Raw genomic sequence first — 21,246 nt, 5'->3', positions numbered from 1 at the left:
TGAACCACGGAGTGCACTTACTTTTTTAAACTGTTTATTTTGGCTTTTTTTTTATCTACTAACTAAAGTCACCCTGGAATCTGTTGCGTTTCCTTACATAGAGTTCAGGTTGAAACCGTTTCTGAAGCTGATAAAGACCAAATCATGGTGGATTCTTCTTGATTTATGAAACTCCCATCAACAGAAAAATTGTAGTTTTTATTTTCATAAAAGGCATTAAAAGTCCCCACACTGACTCGCGGATGAGGGGAAGGAAGTTGTCGCCTTTAATCGAATTTCACCAACATTCCTGCTGTAGCTGTGAGTAATTTCCCATTTTGCTTCGAAGAAAGCAGACAAACACAAACATGCTGCCAGAGTGTTTGTGTTTGTCTTCGTTGGAGGTAGTTTGTTTGTGTTTCTTTATGGTCATGGTGATGCAGGCTGCATCTTCAGCTCCCTCTGTGTGTGTGTGTGTGTGTGTGTGTGTGTGTGTGTGTGTGTGTGTGTGTGTAAAAATGGCCTGTTAGCCATCTGAAAGCAGTCCCCCCTTCCTCCTCCTCAGATGATGAATCCCTCATATGCTTTTGATGTCGGCCATGAAGGCAGTTTGCGCGTTTAGGCCCCCGCGACCGCGCCGCGCCCCATTTCCACTCGCCTCATTTATGCTCATAATAAAAACCAGCGCACGATTGTATACCCAATTTGCCAGGTGGTTATTGCTTTCTAAATTGAATGAGCCACCCTAAGTGTGATGGTTTAGAAGTTGTGTGCAGCTTTAAGGCAGCGTGATGGTTCTACAGATTTCTGCAGGAACACAAGAGGAGCCGAATTACAGAAACCGGCATCGGGATGTGCCAGTGAGGCTGCGGCGTTATTCCCATCTGGAGAGACATTTCACATTCCTTCCTTCATCCCCGTTTTTCTCTTTGTATGCACACTGTGTTCCTTTTCACCTTGCAATTCAAGTTGGATTCAGAGAACATCTGCGCAGATCATTCATGTCCGAGTGTGTAGGCGCGCCACAAAGAGAGGAGCCCTCCGTGTGGGCTTGGATGTTTTATTTCACACAGATTCATGCCTGGACATGCAGTGTAGGCTCAGTTTGTGCCTCTTAATCCAAGCGTCAGGTTTGTGTGACCTCAACCACTTCCACCTCATTGTGGTTGATGCAAACGCCTCCTCCTGCTGGTGGGAGGTAGGCGGTCCGCACAGAAACCCGAGGTCATTCTGCCGCCAAAAAGCAATAAAAATGCACTTCTACTTTTAATAAAGCAATTATAACTCATTGCCGAGTTCAATTAATTTTCTGCTTTTCGTTTAGGAAAGAGCTGAGGAATGTTGAACAGCAGAAATGAAGCGTTTGGGTGGAAATTTGCTCCGTTGGTTCTGTTTTATTGTGTGACAAATTAGCACAATTTAGTGAATGACTGGTTTTATACATTTAAAAATCTGAAAAAATGGAAACAATACATCTTTATACATACAGAGTCCCCTTTTACTCTGATACCCTTACAATAAATCCAAAACGTACTCCTAAAAAAACAAATATAGTCCCCAAAACGTTTTATATATATTATCCACATTTATTCAAGTTTTCAAAAGCCACCCCCCTTGTGATTTCAGTCTAAAAGTTATTACCTTTAAAAAAGTATTATATATCAAATCAATCCTCATTTATTTCTAGTCTTATTAAACCAATTTCAGGTTATGTCGCTTTTTTGCTGTCACCAACACCACTCAAAGTAGATATTTATCTTGTTTTGTAGTTCAAGTCCTTTCAAATTCAGATTTGGGACATTTAGATTGTCCCAAATCTAAATGTTATTTTACTTTAAAGAATGCCTCTAGGACTTTTTGTCCTAGAGGCATTTTATATTTCTAAAATATAGCAGATTTATTTGAGATAGTTTGTCTCAAAAATGCCTACAAAAGAAATTATACCACATATCTTAACTTTGACTGCAAAGTGACTAAAAGTAAAATCAAAGTGTTGGTGTTTGGGGCGCAAACAATTAATCGACTTACGGTTAATGTCATCAGATTAAAATTAGTTTCAATCGATTAACTAACAGCGTCCACTTCTTGCAGTGTTGTAGTTCGGCCGCCGTCCAGCAGGGGGCGCCGTAGGTCGACCTTAAGGGGAGCCGTTGATACAGGATTTAAAGATGGCGGCGGAGCGGTAAAGAAAAATGGTCCAAACAAGAGGCCGGTTCGGCATGTAAAATTGATTTTAAGCGGTTCTGTTTTGAAATATAAACACTTGACAAGCTCCTGAAGTTATCACTTTAACGGCGCTCATTCAGCCGAGACACGAAGGTGGGGATATGATGATAGAAAAGTGGAGGGAAAACGGAAAAAAACGTCAAGATGGCAATAAATACGGTTGATTTTGAGAGACGTGAGTTAATAAACTTCATGGAGAAAAGTTTAAATATTAAATTTAGAGCAACCACGGATGGTGGCGGATTAAAGTCAGAATTCTGACTTTAATCTCAGAATTCTTTTTTTTTTTTTCGGTGGCCCTAATCCTCTTCCGTATGCTTCTGTATAAACATCCTTCTGGTTCAGATATTTTATATTACCTATATATATTTAAAGTAAAAAAATGAAAATAATGCTTTTCATTTTTTACTTTTATTCAGCAACCTAAGAGGCTCCTGTTTTGTTATTTCTGAGTTTAAGACATTTTGTATTTAATACAATGGATACAAAATAATAAGGTTTAATGGGTTTTCTAACAGCATTTTATGGAAAATGTAGTTCTTTGTTATGAAAAGACTGTTGTAAACTCAGGTTTTTAAGAAAATGGCTGTTTAGTAACTTATTAATTAATAATAGCATCCATAGTAGTTGCATCATTATTTGCGTTTTACATTACTGTGTGTAATAAATGTTGGTGCTGTGTGTGTTTCAGGGGCTGTGTATCTAGAGGGAGGCTTGGAGGAGGCCCGGCAGCTTTTCGGACGACTGCTTTTCAACACTGAGGTGAGTGCAGAAACATCCGTAAAGGTTAATTTTGTGACTCTCTGATAGAATAAAGTTTGTCTTAAAAAAAAATTCAGCGCAAACCCAATTTCTTCATATCTTTATTTTTTGAGAAAGCTGTTGTTGAAGACATTACCTCCTCCTAATAATTGGCCAAACCTTCGCACTGCAGGTTCTGGCAAACCTTGAAAGATCTGGACAAAACCTGAGCATTGCTTGGAAAAAAAAAACCAAACACAATTCTGGAACAGAGATAATAATTTTGTTGGACACCTGCTGTCGTTTGCATGTGTGTAAAATCAGCTAGCATGAATAAATGGTGAAGGAAGCGGTGTTTGCGTCCGTCCCGGCCAGAAACGCTATGAATCAATTAGCGGCGTACGGCGCTAACTGGCGGTTCAGGTTGTTTGTGAGCCGCCCACCAACAGGAACCGGCACAACCCAACCAGACCCAGCAGAAAACAAAAGAAGGAATCTGTAAGCAACGCCTTTTTATTCATATTGGTATCAGTGATGCTTATCCCTGTAGTGTGGATTACTTTCATCAGAATTCAGATCAATATTTCAGCATTAGGTTTAGCAGTGGAGCTGATTTATTATTATTTTGTGTGTTTTCCCTGAAGTTGTGAACACATTTGGCCTTGTTTGTCTCTGCTCTTGGCCAAATTTACTGCAAATCTCTTCTGAGTTTGCAGCCAATGTGTTGGAGTGCTGAAACGCCCTTGCTTCTGTTTTTACTGTCGTCGCGCGGCCATGGGAGTCGGCAAGAAAAACGATTTAGTTGAGGGCTGTTTGTATGAAGAGGGATTCGCTTGAACAGATTTTATTTCTTTTTTTATTGAAGAACTGCACAACAGATGTGGATGGGGAGGTAAAAAAAAAGCCCTGAAATTTCTTTTTATTACAGTAAAAAAAACACAGAAACATACAAACATAAAAATATCTTGTGAAAAACTGTATTAATGAACGCCTCGTTGATGGTGGGAGGCATTGTTGTCATAGTTGAGGGAGGATGCTTCCAGATGGACCAGAAAAACCCACAAAAGCAAACACAGAGCGGTTATAAATCAGGTCGTTTTCTGTATTTTATCTAATTTATGAAGATCAAAACTTGTTTTTTTTGGCTTTGCTGAACCCCAAAAAAACAAAACTAGTTCATGATTTTTGCACAGAAGTCTTGTTGGATCCAGATTAATTTCGTTAAAGCAAACAGCTTGACAATCACTAACCACAAAACACTGTGGGCGTTGATGGAGTTTCATCTATTTATAAACCTAACCACACCCTCTGAACAGTTTTCTACATTTTCACAATACAGCCAGAAACAATAGTTGTTTCACTGGTATATAATGGGACAGAAGATGACACATAATTGTGAAGCAGAAGGAAAAATAATGCTATTTTTCTCTGGTTTTTGAAAAAAAAATTGAAAAGTGTGCTGTGCATTTGTTTAGCCTTCCTAAGACTCTTGTTACTGAGTCTCCAGCTAACTTCTAGGAACGTTTTGCATCCTTCAAATTTGTTTCAATTCATATATTTTTAAAAGTCCATCATTGTTAGGTAAATTATTGCCAGTTGGCAGGATGACATTCGTTTTTGCTACTAGCTCACTTCTTTTGCAGACATTGCTACACGCATTCTTGGCAAACAAGCTTGGCACTTGTCTTAAATTTTATTCACAACGGTCTTAAAAAGTCTTAAAAATGAGTTGGTGAAACATGGATAAACCCTGTACTCACTCAGGCTAATGCAAGGTAATGGCTACTTGAAGTCAAGCTAAATAAAACTAAGGGTGAAGCTAGTTTCTAAGCAGGCTAACAGCTACTCAGAATCATGCTAACTCTTATGCTAACTAACTCAGAGGCGAGTCACTTCTAAGAAAGCTAACAGCAACTCAGTCAGGCTTAATGCTATCCAAGCTATGGCTATTCAGGATCAAGCTAACTTCTTTAAATTTTCACATTTTCTCCAATTACTAGTGTGAATTATTGCAACTTTCATTGTAAAGTGGACAGAATTGGTAGTTCTCTAGGGCTTTTCTCAAAAAATATAGTAAATACTTCTAAGAGTTCTGCTTGGTTTAATTCACATACCTAAGTCGGTCCTCATTGCTGAAGTTGTATGACAAAAATCGCATCGTTTTGATGTCAGCCTCATGCCATTGACTGTTCTTGTTGTAAGACTCCTGGTCAAGTCAAAGGTCAAATCAGGAGACTTGGGGCTTGAATAGTTTCTCCTTAAAGAAGGCCTTAAAGAAGAAGTGTTGAGGAGGATCGCTGTATAATCAGTCAACTCCTGAAGTATGACAATAGAAATCAATGATGAGAGGAAGTTTTTTGTCTCTAACTCTAGGTCTTCAGGTTGAGCAATAGTTCCCAAGTTGCATAAATATGCAACCGTGAACCAATCTCTTTCTTTACTTTCGTTTCTCCAATCTTGGTTCTGTATGAAAGACTCTTCAAAAGGGTATTCTGTCATTCTGGACCAAAATCAAAATTTTTGAAAAACAAATTCTTTTTATATTGTTTAGTAATTGCATTTTCCACACCTATAGAGAGTATTTTAAAAAAATCCTACCTGCGCCTCACAGGAAAATTGCATTCAGCGAGTGACTCACTTGTTTGCAACAAATTGAAAAGAAGTTGAGATTGTTTTCAACTCCAGTTGGAGATCCTCAGACATTCAGATGGAGGATTGAAATAGTGTGGCTTGTCAGCCCCCTGCTGAATCCTCCTGATGGCTGTTCTGTCACACAAAGCCGAGAGGAGGCAGATGGACAAAAGACCAAAAAGCCAAACACCAGCCGTGTGGCGGGGTGCGATGGCTACGGGGGTGGGGAACAGAGACGGACAGCCAGGCACTGATACCCACACAAGCCGCTTGGATCCTGTTGCACTTTCACTCCAACTCTGCAGAATGGCTCTTTACACAGCACATTACTGAAACTAATGAGATGAGGTGCGAAACTGAAGCACTTTACATTTTTCTCTATCAAAATGTGGAAAGTTTCACTTCACATCGCCAGAACTTGTTCTGGTGCAGATCGTTAACATAGAGAGAAATAAGGACATTATTTTGAAAAAGACTGACAGTCTGAAAAATTTAAGTAGAATAAGAAAAAGTATAGGATTAGTCCATTGGTCCCTCCAGTTAATCAGTCAATCAAGTTTATTTTTATAGGACATTTCAGCCACACTGCAGCTCAAAGTTTGTTTTTATATCGTGAAAACAAACAAAAGCAACATCATACAATCAACATTTGTAAAAACCAATAACAAGCATTACAATTTTGTCAAGAATCATCAATACACATGAAATATGTTGGTCAGTGTTCATTTATTATGGTTCAAAAGTAAATCTAAGCAGGTGGGTTTTTCAGTGTTTCAGCTGTTCTGTTGCTTTCTGGAAGTTTGTTCCAGATTTGCGGTGCATAGATGCTGAATGCTGCTTCTCCATGTTTGGTTCTGGTTCTGGATGCAGAGCAGAACCAGATCTGAGAGGTTCTGGAAGGTTGAACTGATAATTAATAATTTATTTATTCCTTTCTTCCATCCATCCATTTTACACAGTAAATTCAAAGGGATTTGTGGAACGTATGCGACAAAAGTAACAATAAATCAATGCTTCATCAAAAAAGCTTCAGTATTTTAACCGAAACGACTAATCAGAATAATTGTGATACATTAAGTATTGAAATAACCGTTTAATTCAGTAATCGATTAGTTGTTAACTCCAGTTAGTATACTAACTGGATTATACAGACTTAAGAAGAATACAAAAAATACTGTACAAAAATATATACATTCTGCATTTAAGATGAACAAAGAACAAGAATAGAAAATATGTTGCATACAGAAAACAGTGGCTTCTACTTTCCAATAATTAATTGGTTAATCAAATCAATAATCAACAGATTATTGATTACACTGTATTGATATTAAGTCGATTAGAAAAGGCTGAGATTTTCACATGCTGAAAAAAAAAGTATTTCTTTAGCTGCAGATGCATCATTTGCTACAAAAGTACAGTAAAGAAATGTTGCTACTGCATTCTAGTCAATACAATGCTCTTAATTTTAAAATATCTGTTTAATTGCATCTTTTAATGTATTTCTAAAAGGCTTAATCTTTTTTTTATTCGGTAATCTTAAAAATTACTGTTTTGATATACTCGTGTCAAAGTATTATGTTGCTTTTTAATAAAAAATATAGATATTTTTGTGCCTTACCTCATTATCTTGGCAAAAAAATGTGCACACATTCGATCTAAACACTCAATAACACCAAACATCCATGTTTAATTCTCACCTGGCTCCACTATTCTTGTTTCCCTGCTTCCCCTAATCAGTTTGGCATTCATAGCAGGAGCCAAACCGTCTATTTCCGTCCCCACAATTTTCCCTCCCAACACATCACCTTTCCCAGACTCTGGTTCCCAAAACAACAGGCCTTTATGTCGCCTCAGATGGAATCTAGCCTCATTGCACACAGAAGCCTGGAGGAGACAATACATGCTAATTTGCTAATGACATTACTGTGGAGGTTATTAAAGCATCGACAGAGAGGCAGGAGGCATCATCTTCGGGGGGAAGCTGCTCGATTGCTCCCAACCTGGACTCGACGGCGATATTGCGTCGGAGACGTTAATGCCACCGTTCCGACCTGAGGGAAGTGCCTCTTTCAGGAGCAATCACAATAATGGTCTCTTTGGTCGCCCATGGGCTAATCTGTTGGATTTCATTAACACCGCCTCACAGACACATGCACCTCCAAACACCAAACTCCACAAAGGTTGCTGTGACAACTATGGCGGTCACCATGGTGCTGGGATAATGACTTTTTGGTAATACGGCGTTGCAACGGGCTTCTTTTTTCACAGGTGGGCACAATAAACAAAATGGTTTCCAGCTGGCTTCATTTTCAGCCCTATTCATGCATCCTGGAGATTTTTTTTTTGTTTCTGAAATGGAAAAAAAGCAGTCAGCAAGGCACCGAAAAACAAAGTCTTACCAAGTTTTATTGTATAGTTTCTAGTGCAAATATCTTACTACACTTAAAGTAAAACAAAACTAACTTAAAAGTAACTTTTCAGCTACATATTGGGAAAAAAAGTAAAAAAAACGTTTTAGTTCCAATGCCAAATTATTTTACTTTTAACAAGACATTTTTCCTGTGTTATAGTTGCAATAATCTACCAATGGATCAATATTTTGTCCTGCTGAAAAATTACTAGTTTTGTCTTAATTCAAGTGTACTAATATATTTGCACTAAAACTACAGCAACAATACTTGGTAAGATTTTCTTTTTTCAGTGTACAGCTAAAGTACTGCACTGCACTGCAAAAATACAAAATCTTACCAAGTACTTTTGTCTAGTTTCTAGTGTAAATGAAAACTAACTTGTAAATAACTTTTGAACAAGATATATTAGCTTGTTTTAAATCAATTTCTTAATATTGATAAAGATGCAGGCCTGTCACAATAACAAAATTTTCTGGACATTAAATAGTCGCAGGACCTATTGCGATAAAAGATAATATTATTAATCTGAGACCATTTTCAAGTAATTTAATAATAATAATGCAAGAACACATTCTCAAAGGTCAATACACTTTAAATTCTGATGAACTTTTAAATTTGAAATATCCAAAACAAATGAAAGAAAACAACAGAAACAACAAATGAATTATGAGGTTTCTTTAAACAAAATTATCTTTCAAAAAAAAGGATAGTTTAGACCAAAGCATCAGACTGAAGACTTTATCATTCAGTTTTTGGTAAAGAGCGAAAAAACAACAACAATAAATCAAATATGAAAATTAAGTTTCTTTTAATTTACTATGCAATTAATTAGTTGTTTATGGTGACAGGCCTAAATGGAATTGCACGTTTCAATGGCAGATTATTTCACTTTAAACATGGAAAAATGTCTTGAAATAAATTAAATAATTTACCAGTCTAACAAGTACTTTTTAAAATCCTTATTAATTAATTATGGATTTAGAACAAAATCCTTTATTTTGCTGAAAAGTTCTGTTTAAGTTAATTTTGTCTTATTTCAAGTGTACCAAGACATTTGCACTAGAAACTATGTAAGAAATACTTGGTAAGATTTTGTGTTTTTGCAGTGTGATCGTCATTTTCTCACCTTGAACTCTTCAGACCCAAGATTCATTTCATCCTGAATTGGTAACACAACCATTATTCTATCAATATTCTAATAGAATTGTTTTATTTTTAACTGTGTCCTTGCTCGCTAATATCTTACAAAATAAGTCATTTTCTCGTTTGCTTTCACTGTTTCAAGCACTGGAAATTTCATAATAGGGAAATTTAAAACGGCACCTCGACTGTTCGCTGACAGAAAGCTCTTTGGACTCCTTTTATGTTCGTATTGATCAGCAGTGCCATCTTCTACCGACCTTCCTGCTGCAATACCGCGTTTGATGGATTGATTGGCAGCTTGCAGCAAGAGACCAATTTGTCAGGGAGCATTGGACCTTGTCAGAGGAGAAGTGGTAGATGGCCTTCAGTCCCAGGGGCGGTTCAGTTCGGTAGGGAGGGTAGGTGGGCCGCCGTGGACTGTTCAGGCTGCTTGTGCGGCCCGAGTTTGAGCTAAGTCTGTTTGATTCCTAATTCAAGTCAGGTAAGACTTTAGCTTACTAAACTTTCATGTGTTGTAGACATCACTACTCTTTCTTTTTGTGTTCTTGCATAGTTTGCAAAGTTTGACCAAATATGAATTATTGTTTGAATTTTTTTCCTGAAGGGATATACTGTACTTATTGGTACAAAGAGAAACAAAACCTTCAATAAACTCTCCCCTCACTTCCACTGATTTATTTACATTTTCAAGAGTTAGCATCAGTTGCCTAGCCTAGCAATACTTCTGGATGTATCCTGGCGCCTCAAGTTAGCCGTTTGCTGACAAAACTTACAGGAAATTGGTCCTCCTTATTCATAACCATCGCTAAAATCTTGCCCGTTCACAAGATTAGCTTTTTTTTCTGTAGTTTTTAATTTGAATACATTTAAACTACAACTTACTCGATGATGAAATCTTTAAAAACATTTTTTACCTTTTTTATTGGGTGAAGAAATGTCTAACTTTGCTGTTGATCTACAATTTCAGTAGATGAATTAGAACATTTTTAGTAAACTTGCACCAAAAACAAACCAAAAATAATCAATTTTGAATTGGATTGTCAACATTTTCAATGAATTAATAAAATGAAATAAAAAAATACAAAATCCAATACCAGTAGACTTAGACATTCCATATTTAAAATAAATCTATTTTTACATTTTATTTTGCTCCTAAAAAAACAACCAATATTGACTGTAATTGCTATAAAGTTTCAGCAGCTTGCTAAAACAGTTCAGGAATGCAGGTAGAGCACAAACAGTATCATTAAAGATTATTTTTCTCTAAAATATTTGAATGTGCTTGTACAGGTTATGGGCCACATTAAACATAGAAATGACTTATAATGGTCTCAAAAACATCGACATTTTAACTGCAAACTTTTTATATCCCCTGTAGATGACAGATGATTGCACTGTACCGCTTTTCTTTTTGTCTCTTAATTTTCACTTTTACTATAAACTATGCAGTTGACAGTGAAATAATCATTCGGCTGTTTCCCCCCCTTGTTTGTAACGCTAGAGGTAAATCTTCCAAATGGCTGTGATTCAGCTGCTGCACATGATACTTTGTGGCCCCAGTAATTATGCCTTTCTTCTGCTGGAAGAGAGAGAAAGAAGAAAAGAGTAAAAATATTGTTATTCTGAAATCCCCAACTCGATGCTGGCTTAATCATCGTCTGCCTTGTCTTTAGGATGGCTGTAATTGAAACATTAGCTGTTCAGGTCTATATGCGGAATGTGGGCGGCTCGTGTGCACCCTGTGGATTAGTTTTAATCAAAAACCCCGATCACAAGCCGATTCGCCTCGTGTGTACTTCACTGCATCTATTTGTTTTTCTCCTTTGGTTTCCTTTGCAGTTCCTTCTTGTGTGTATGCACGTTTTAGATTGCATTACAATCGTGTGTGTTTTTTTTAGAACCAATACTGTGACTGAAACAAGGCTGCGATAACATGAGATCCATTAGCCGGTGCTATCGATGGTCTTTAAGTGATCTCCACAGCCAGAGAGTCTTTTGTTCACAAGCAACGCCATGTATCCGGCGCCTTCCACCTCCAGTCCCAATCTTGGATACAGGCAACCAAAAGGAAGCATTCACTCAAACGTATTGACCGCCGTCATGAATTTTTCATTGGCTGCTCAAGGCGATGGGCTGCCAGCTGGGTGTGTTGAGAAAATGAGGCTCCCACTCAATACCAATGGCCACACACACCATCCTGTCCATTGCATTTTAAAGTTTATCTTCTTGAACCTTTTAAACACCTGAGTGATACTGTGCTTTAGAGGACCTGTCCACTTCTCTATACCACTATGAATCACTCAACATTAGAGCATAAAGCTACCTTTTGCTCCTTTCTCCTTGGCAACAGCTTGAGCACTTACTCTCCCCCCTCTCCCTTGGTACTGTATGCTTTTCCAGCCCTCCATCTCTTTTCCATTTAATCTATAAAGTTACCTCAGAGCAACATTGAAGGAACTTGTTGATTTTTGTACACATTTGCCTCCCCAGGAAAGGTAGACAGTGTTTTTCTCCCTAGAGAAAATATACCTCCCAAAGCTACAGACTACCAACCCGCCTGTCAGTAACATGCTGTGTTTTCCACTCAGATACACCTCACAACCTCCCGTTTACCATCTCTGCAGTGCGTTGTCAGTTCTGAGTACTGACAGTATCAGAAAATGAGATGAAATGCATAGTGTGGAGATAAAGATGTCCATTGTACCAGTTGTAGGATGGTTTTTTCTTTTGCCCCACTACTGTTTCAGGGCCTTTTTTGTTTCTAATAACTTAATAAAACTAAAAATATTCAGTAGATTGCATTTTTCTTTACCCACTCATCAATGCTTGGTTGTGGAGGGGCAGGTTCCAGTCTCCATTGGGTGAGAGGTGGGGTACACAGGTTACCAGGGCAACATAGGGAGACCTCCTTTGCTGAGGACAATCTGGAATAACCTGTTAACCCAATGATTATGTTTTTGAACTCTGGGAGGAAGCCGGAGTACCCAGAGAAAACCCACACAGGTACAGAGAGGACATGTTAACTTTGTGAGGAACAAAAACAAACGGAAATTCTCATGGGAATATCAAGCTAACTACTTTATCGGCTAAAAGGCGACCAAGGTAAAGGGCACTCAGCTAAACCTGCTCCCCCTAGACAAAACAGTTGATGGCTTAAATACATCTAAGAATATGGAATTAACTATTAGCTTGAGTAACTGTTAGCATAATGAATGAATGAATATACTTTATTAATCCCCAGAGGGAAAATTGACATCAAGTAGTTTTTGATGCCAATAGTTGGCTTTATTAGCGTTTAGCTTGACTAATATTTAACATAAATAGCCACTTGACTGACTAGTCATTAGCTTCAACATCCATAGAAACCGTTACCATGATAAAAATTGTTAGCTCAAGAAATTGTTAGTGCTAGCAGATCTTAGCTTGTGTGGCTTTTAGCTGGATAAGCTACTGGCAGTAATAGCATTTAGCATGCTCCGGCCAACAGCCAGTATGTTGGTAGGAAAAGTTATTACTTTGAGTAGCATAAATAGTTAATGGTTGATAAAGGTGTTAGCTTCAGAGTAGCTGTTAGCATATTTCTTTTAAGAATTTGCACATTCAACAAACACTCTGAATGTTGTGTACAAACTCTGGAGAAAGACTTTTGAAAAACAGATATTCTTATGAGCCTATCAAGCTAATAGTTACTTTTCCTAACAGCTACTCTTTTAAAAAGGTTACCAAGCCGATGAGCGCTCAGCTAAATCTGCTCCGCTTTTCTAATTACTAGCTTGAGTAACTGTTAGCATAAGTAATTGTTGATGCAAATAATTAGCTCTATTAGCACCTAGCTTGAATAGCATTAAACATGAATAGCTGCTGGCCTGATTAGCTGTTAGCTTCAGCATCCATCAGTGGAAATAACTATTACTGTTTTTAAAAATCCTACTGGAGTAGCTGTTAGCAATAATTTCATTTAGCATACTTAGGCCAACAGCTAAGTAGGAAAGTCATTAGCTTAAGTAGCTGATGGTAGAAATTGCTTTTAGCTTTTTCTAGGTTTCTTCTTTAGCTTTTAAATAATTGTTTGCTAGTATAAAGCTAAGAGCTATTTCTACCAAACAGCATTAAAGTAGCTACTAGCTACTTCAACGCTATTTTGGTTCCTTCAAACTAAGGTCAATCTTAATGCTGGTGTCAAGATAAACATTTGTTTTGCTGACAACTATTCCACACAACCAACCTTCAAATAAAATGTACATCCTTTTTATAATTTTCAATTTGCTTGAAAGATGAACTGAGGTGTTTTAAATTAGTTTTTGAAGAGCAATCAGACTTTTTCACCTTCAGTCTATTTTTTCATTCATAATTTCCTAATTTGTTTACTTTTTTATAACTGTGTTATTTATAATCTCGAACTTGGAAGACCCTCACGCCATGAATTTCTTCTGCCTTACTCTTCATCTTTGTTTCTGTCTTCACAGGACCTGCGGGAGGTCTGGCTCCACTACCCACCTCACCCCCTGCAGGTTGGTCGAGATGCGATTTATTATTGATGTTTATTTGGTTTCTGTAGCCTCTCATTAAAACTCACCTCATCCATTTGGAGAAAATTGTCTCCTGGTTACCCATAGGCTGTTATTTTTTGCAACGGCTGACTTACATTTTATAACTGTCAAAGTGTTTTTCCACCAGCTTTGTTGTGCTGCTTTCCGGTTTTGGTCAAGACCTTAATCCTCTTTCTGATTTACTCTTCTTCAGCAACATTTCACTCTTTGCTTCTCCCTTTCACTCGCTCCGTGTCTTCACCGTCTCTGCTGTGCTTTGAGTGCCACGCTCCGCAAAGAAACACTGAACATGTCAGCAGTGTTTGTTTGAAATTAGAATTTGGAAGACGAGATCAAAGATGCCATAACAGGATTACGATCCCGAATCACATGAGGTCTCCAGGGACCGCCAGGCATCTTTCTCTCTGATGTGTTTGTAGGAAGAAACGTTTCTTTCTCAGAGATTTGTGTTTAAGCTCTGTAAGTGCATGTGCTATAAAGTGTCTCAGTGTTTCCACATGTCTGTTTTTACATGTCTAGCCCAAAATAGCTTTTTTCTGTACATGTGTGCCTCCTCATCCATCTATTTGTCACCTCTAAATGTTAAAGACTCAGAGAGAGAGCCTAGGTGTTTTTGTTGAGCTTGTCAGGGCTCAGGATTAACCGACTGCAGGCAGCACTCTGTTTTCCTAGTGAGCTGCACAGTCCCCAGCAGTGAGTACATGAGCGGGGTGGAGCCCCGTGGGCCCACCCCACGACCCGCCACTGCTCTGTGGTGCGAGGTCTGCTTCCATTAGCCACTTCAGAGCAGGAGCCTCATTACTGCACTGGATGCTGCTGCTGTTTCCTCTGGGTGGTCTCCTGACAATGAGTTGGTAAACTGTTCCAACTGCATGGTAGCTTGACAGCATCCTGCCCTTTAAACTCAGTATTATCAGCATTGTATATAACTTTACATTTTTTTTAGTATTTTTTATTTTTCTGGGACTGCTTTTGATCAATACTTCAACAAGTTTTCTGAAGCTGTTGTTTTTATAGCTTTTTTCTGTCCAGTTCTTGTACATGACCTGAACATAAGTTTTCTCAAATTGAGTGCTAGATCCAAAAGTAGTAAGAACTTTTAACCATTTGAGATTTATTTTAGACAATACAACATTTTCTGAGTAGTTTTTACCATACCTGCTTTTGCTATGGGTAACTATTAGCTGTTTTTATGTTGTGGCTACCTTCCATAACTGTCAGCCTGAGTAGATTTTACTGTAGCTATTTGTTAGCTTGAGTCAGATATGAGTAGCTTTTACTGATTCTTATTTGCTTATATGTAGACTGGGTGTTTGTTAGCTTTCCCTACCATTTATTTGGGTAACTGCTAGGTTATGTTCAGTATCTGTTAGCTCTAATACATGTTAAAATTAGATTTAATTTGATTGGCTATAAGAGTGTGTAGCTCTGACCCTTAATAGCTTTAGATGTAAGCTTAAATGTTTGTTAGCTTGACTTACAGTTAGCTTATCTATATTTTAGCTATACTTACTGCTAACTTGGGTAGCTGTTAGCTTAAGTAGCTATTAGCTTGAGTGACTCTTACCTTGTTTAGTTAATAGCATGAGTAAGTTTTAGCTCTTTTTATCTAGTAGCATGAATGACCTTTAGCTTGAATAGTGGTTAGCATAAGTAACATTTTGCCTATTTAACTAATATCATGAGCTTTAGCTTGTTTAGCTAGTAGCATGGGTGACCTTTAGCTTGAGTAGTAGCTGAACCATAAATAACCTTAAGCTTGTTTGGATGATAGCAAGGTTTGTTTAGCTAGTAGCACGAGTAACCAATAGTGTGAGTAGTAGCTGAACCATAAATAACCTTAAGCTTGTTTAGCTGGTAGCATGAGTAACTTGAGTTCATTATAGCTCAAATAGCTTTTACTGCTGTTTGTTAGGTTATGTTAGTTGTATTTTAGCTTTCACTGACTTTAAACTACAGAAATTGTCTGATTTAATTCCAGAAAGTGAGGAAAAAAAGGTGGATGTACTTTTTTTATTTGTTGTGTGTAAACTTCTTGTTTCAACTGCAGATAATCACCTCAGAAAGCCAAAACTCACTTGTACTTTATTGAAGATTTTGGTGTATGCTTCATTATCATGATGAATTGACCAGTAGCAGTGCAGTGGTTCAATAATAAAATTGTAAAAAATAAAATAAAATCAACCCCAGAAGAAAAGCAAAGGCCTCTGTTTTGCAGAAGCTGTAAAGTGAGCGTCGTTACTCACTCTAATTGTGTGTTTGCTCCAGTAGCTGTTTGCTTAGCTGTTCTCAAAAGCTTTAGCAATGAGATTTTCTGAGTGTGTGTAACTCTAGTTGTTTCCCTGGTGAATAGCTCATCAGCCGCTGGAGAGCTAACAATTTACCTTAATTAGTTAACTAATTTTAGCTTGGTTAGCTGTTAGCTTTGGTTGCGACATTAAACTTTTGGAAACCCCTGCAACTGTTTGTATAACATTGCTCAACCCTGAAGACCCGTGACAGTTGAAACAGATCTATTTTTATAGATTGTATCACTCTCTGACATTAATCAGACCAAATCCTTCTTGTTTTAGGTAAGTTGGTGATTGCCAAAAGTTTTTCTATTTGATGAAGTGTCAAATTTTTAGGCAGGTGTTGGCTTTGACTATATTATCAGTAACTCCAAGCAGTAAAAATGTGAATACTTATTGGGTTTAAACATGTCAGGTGATGTGGATTTGTTTAATGATGGAGGACATGGTCCAAGGAGATCAATACCTTATATTAAGTTGTGCATAATTATTAGGCAGCTTCTCTTCCGCAGGCAAAATGAACTAAAAAACTGACTGACTGAAATGTCAAAAAGTGGGGGAAAAAGGCTTTCATAGGAGTGCTGCAGTCTTATAATTGCTAATATATGGGTGTGTGATCACAGGAACATCAAACATTTTGTTGTAAATACATGCAAAAAAGATGCTAATTAACTGGCAAAGACTTGAGAAGAATGAAACATGAAACCACAAGGAGTCCATTCTCCATCGGCACGTTCATATTCCAGAAATGCAACGTTGCTGCAGTGCTGTGAGGTGTTCAGAGTTTAAGATAAGGCAGAGCGGAAACCTGACCACCACCGAACACGCCGCACCAAGAAATATCTGAAGGCAGATTTTTCAAAAGTTTTATGGACTGATCACGGAAACTCTTGACAGATCAGATGAATGGAGCTCAAAACAGGAAAAAGTTTGCATCATTCATGAAGACCGTGATTTTTAATGCAGGACAAAACTCCATTACATACGTTGAAGTACCCTAGTGCGTGACTCGCCAGCAAAGAGGCTAAAGACGAAAATCTGTAGATTTTTTTTCACCTTATGAATCTGTTTTTTTTTAACAATTTTCTTATAATTGAGCACAAATGGTTTTAAAACCCTGTTTATATGCACCAAATAAAAATACACCTTTTCTCTCCCTCTTCAAAAAACAGTTACAATCACCAAAATCATTTTTATTTTTATTTGGTGTGTGTAAACGTCTGGTTTCAACTGCAGATATGCACCTCAGAAAGCCAAAACTCACTCGTACGTTATTGAAATTTTAGTCCCAAGCTTCATTATCATTGTGAATTGACTAGGAGCCGTGTAGTTGTTCAATAACAAAATTATAAAAGTCAACCCCAGAAGAAAAGCAGAAGACCTTGTAAAGATATTTTGCTGAAGCTGTGAAAGAGTTATTAATTACTTTTTTTTTTTAAATCAAGGCTAAACACACGTTTCTTTTTGAGTTGCCTTCGATTAATAAATGGAACATCATTGATTTAATCCGTATTCCAATTTTTCATTACTTTCTACACTGCAGTGTAATGTTTTGTCTTCATCATGTAAAGGACGTTGGATTGCCTTGGCGAAATGTGCAATACAAAGGTTGCCTGTGTGCATCCAGTGAAATTAGTTCTGTACCATGTTGTGCTGAAACGCCACTCGGAGTGGAAGAAACCAGACAGCAACATAAAAAATCACATTAGAGACAAAAACTTCAATTTTGGAGACATTAAATGTGGTATGAAATAGAAATGATGGTTTTAGGACGACATTGCAATTGTGCAGATGGAAAGAAGAGGAAAGAACATTATGAAGGCATTTTGAATCATTAAAATCAGCGTGAAAAGTGAAGCCACTCCATTGGCCGGTCAAACAGAAGACAAAGAAATGTCCGCCATCTTTTTCTTTTTCTGTTTTTTCCCTGTTGATGATGCATGTTTGGTTTCCAAAACGGATGAAAACAACCAGCAGCTCTCAGCAAAACCCAAACCTGTTCTAGAAACAGTTCTTTCTGTGGAAACACGCTGTTTTAGAGTGCTTTGGAAGGAAATGCCCTAAAAAATTTAGCCAAGTTATAGTTTTAAGGCAATTATACCAAACTACAGGGAAAGTATGTCTCCAGAAAAGTTTCCCATCATTATCCTGACGTGTAGGATGTAGAAGGAATTTGTTTAATCTCAACTGACCTTGGACAGGAAAAGTTTAGTCTGGCTTAATGGGCTTAAGCCAGACTAATTGCATAATTAATGGGCTTAATTATGCAAAATTAACTTTTTGTACGCTTTTCTATTCCATTTGGGTTTCTACAGTTTCTAAAAACAAATGCTTACACAAAACCACCCAGCCGGTTTTTGGGAATAAGTTTATGTTTGTTAGTGTCTTGAAAATGAGTCATTTCAAAAACCTTTGAGTAACAAGAAACGGCCACTGTGCAGTTACCTAGCAACCCTAAAGAAGCCCAGCCTCGTTACCTAGCAACCCAAGCATAGCTCCAGCACCTTTGGTCAGCTGGTTTTACCGCTGGATCAATGGCTGCTGGAAAAGTGACGTGTTTTATTGTTGAATTACCATCTAGAAACCACTTGCTGTATTCTGGTTGTTCAGAAGGCTCCACTTCTGCTTTTCAAAGATGTACGGTTGTATAATTTTGCTTCTGTTTGCACTCATTTTCATGCGAGTGCATCTTATTTGAATTTAAAGTAAAATAGGCCCTAAGACATATGACTTTGACTAAAATATCATTATCTAAGAATGATTTTCTTTAAAAAAATTTAATTAACATGTTTTGTATGTCACGTAGATCTATTCTAACCTGTTCAAGGAAGCATAATAAATCTTTAATGTCACATAAAGTGACAAAGTTTGGTCTTTTTGTGCAGTGGATCTAAAACTAAGGTTTGATCTCTCTTAGTTAAATCAGTTTCATCACTCTTTACCAGTTTACATCCAAACTGGACCAGACTCTCCTGGTTTTCTGGTGTCTGTTGCTCTGTGTGTGCATGAAGAAACATTACATGCTGGAATCTGAAACAATCTAAAGCTGTTCTTCCCTCGTCATTATAAACATATTTTTTCATGAGTGTTGAAAGCTCCCAAAGTTACAACATGAAGCCCAAAAATTGTTGCTGAAGGGTAACAAGGTGTAACCTAATTTCCTTCCCCACCAAGACGGAGAGGAAGAAGTGAAAGAGGAGCTGCCCTAATGAGGTTTGAGCTGACGGCGGTGGCAGCTCGCCACGGCATGTGTAATTACGCGTGCACACATCTTTGGCATGCGCCGGGCTTGCCACCGCCGCGCCCTGCGGAGGGATGTGGGGCGCCTCGCGGTTTACAGGCACTTCCTCGTGTTTCCAGTTGATCCCACCAACACCCAACGCACAGACAAGCTCTCCAGGATAATTTAGCAGAACGTCATTTACGTCGAGTGCAGATTACAAAATTTCTCCTTCGGTTTATCAGGGGGGTACATGAGTGTCGAGCTTGTTGGTGCCTCAGCTCTGATTCCTCCTTCATTTTGGACTCTGAAAGTGATGCTTTGAAGGCGTTTGAAACATTTCTATATTTATTTATTTCTTCATTGCTTCTGTTGATTTCCCCCCCTCTCCTCCTCGTCCTCTCTTTACTTCGTTTGAAGCCTTGCTCCTGGCCATTCCCCCTGAAGGATAGCTAGCTCCTATGAGTGCTGAACTCGTCAGATGTTGTTAGTTGTGATTCATGACATTTAAACGCCTCGCGTTAATTAACAGAGGGAATTTATAAAAAAAAAAAAGAGAGAGACAGGAATGAAATGTTTCTTGGTACGTGCCGGAAGATGGAACCATGACATTACCGGCAGCGCTCCAATTAAAATACTCTGTTTAAAAATACAACTCTGCTCTTCTCGCCGGCTTGCCATGGGAGACTTTGAAAAATGATGCTTTAAGAGCGCAGACAAAAAGAAATGTTGGGAAAATAAAGGATCTTTTGAAGAGCCTTGATCTGGTGTGTTTGGGAGAACAAAGCAGCAGAAGGTCAGATAAATGTGCTTCAGTTATCTTTGAATGTCCTCGAGAAATTGCAAAGATTTCTTCTGGAAAATATGTTTGGTCAAGCTAACAGTTGTTCCACACAGAGACCAATTAGACGATTCCAGCAGCTTAATTTATGCCCCCATAAGAACGTCTGCATACATTTGTTTATTTACATTTTTTGACTATTTAAGCATCACGATTCCTCCTTTAATGAGCTTAGTCATGAGCAAATATTGTGGTGAAAGACTGAGAGGCATTTTATCTTTATTACATCCAAAATAACAATGAAAGTCACACAGTCGCTCGTGGGGCTTAAACGATTAATCGTGATTAATCAATTATTGAAATCAACAAATTTAGTGATTTAATAATTAACTAGAGCACACACTCAAAAAAAGACAATTTTGTTAAAAAAAAAAAAGTATGTCTTAGCCAAAACTCCTTGGTTTCACCCGGCTCAGATTCACTACAGCAACATTATTGCATTTTAATCAATAAAATGTTTCTTTTCTTATTTAACCTTCCTGTAGTTTTAGTGCGACGCTCATGAGGAGTGCGGCGAATGTCACGGTTGGCATTGCCCCGTCAGTCAGTGCCCGAAACCACACAAAGGAAAAACAAATCAAAACCTCAAAACAAGTCAGTGCAACCCCGACTCTTAAGATCACAGGAAGCTTAAGGAAGATAATTTAATTGTTTATTTGCATCTTTCTGATATTATATAATAAAAGGCATGAGTCAATGCATGAAAAATCTGTAGGATACGCCTTTTTTTTCACAATTAATCAATTACTAAAATAATTTTTAGTTGCTCGTCTTTGATAAACAGGTGACTTGCTGTACTTGAGTCACCAGATGAATCGACTGCAAGAAATGCCAGAGAGGTAAAAGGAGCTGATTGACTGAATGACTGAGTGGCTCCATCTGCTGCAGATCATCTCTGTTTGTTTAGAGGTGGGGTAAAAATATGCAAACGGCGCCAAGCACTGCACTGCACTGTACCAGCACTGGGAGGACTGGGAGAACTGGGAGAAAAGGATTTACATGATGAAGACGTTTCTTCTTCATCACCAGCCCGGCGGCCCTCAGGTTGAATTTATCTGAGCGTAAAAACAGTTTCCCTGAGGAACACCTAAAAGGATGTATGGACTCATCCATCCAAGTCCACTGTCAAGGCATCCGTCCATCCATCCATCCATCCATCCATCCAATCAACCATCCATCCAAAAAACCAATCAACCATCCATCATCCAACAAA

The 21,246-nt window shown here is 38.0% G+C and overlaps 1 protein-coding gene across 3 annotated transcripts in view; it reads left to right on the top strand.

Moving 5' to 3' along the window:
• drosha (drosha ribonuclease III) overlaps window positions 1-21,246 on the top strand; it is a 533,117-nt gene that overhangs the window by 474,139 nt on the left and 37,732 nt on the right. For all 3 annotated transcript variants that reach the window (XR_004337233.1, XM_032550765.1, XM_032550766.1), the window contains 2 exons: window positions 2,897-2,967; window positions 13,598-13,642. Coding sequence is in view for 2 of the 3 variants with exons in the window: in XM_032550765.1 (XP_032406656.1) it covers window positions 2,897-2,967; window positions 13,598-13,642 (116 nt within the window). In the remaining variant the exon portion in view is untranslated. The remainder of the gene's footprint in view (window positions 1-2,896; window positions 2,968-13,597; window positions 13,643-21,246) is intronic.

The sequence above is a fragment of the Xiphophorus hellerii genome, chromosome 21 (assembly GCF_003331165.1).
Source record: "Xiphophorus hellerii strain 12219 chromosome 21, Xiphophorus_hellerii-4.1, whole genome shotgun sequence".
Taxonomy (NCBI): domain Eukaryota; kingdom Metazoa; phylum Chordata; class Actinopteri; order Cyprinodontiformes; family Poeciliidae; genus Xiphophorus; species Xiphophorus hellerii.
This window is presented reverse-complemented; position numbering and strand designations above follow the sequence as displayed.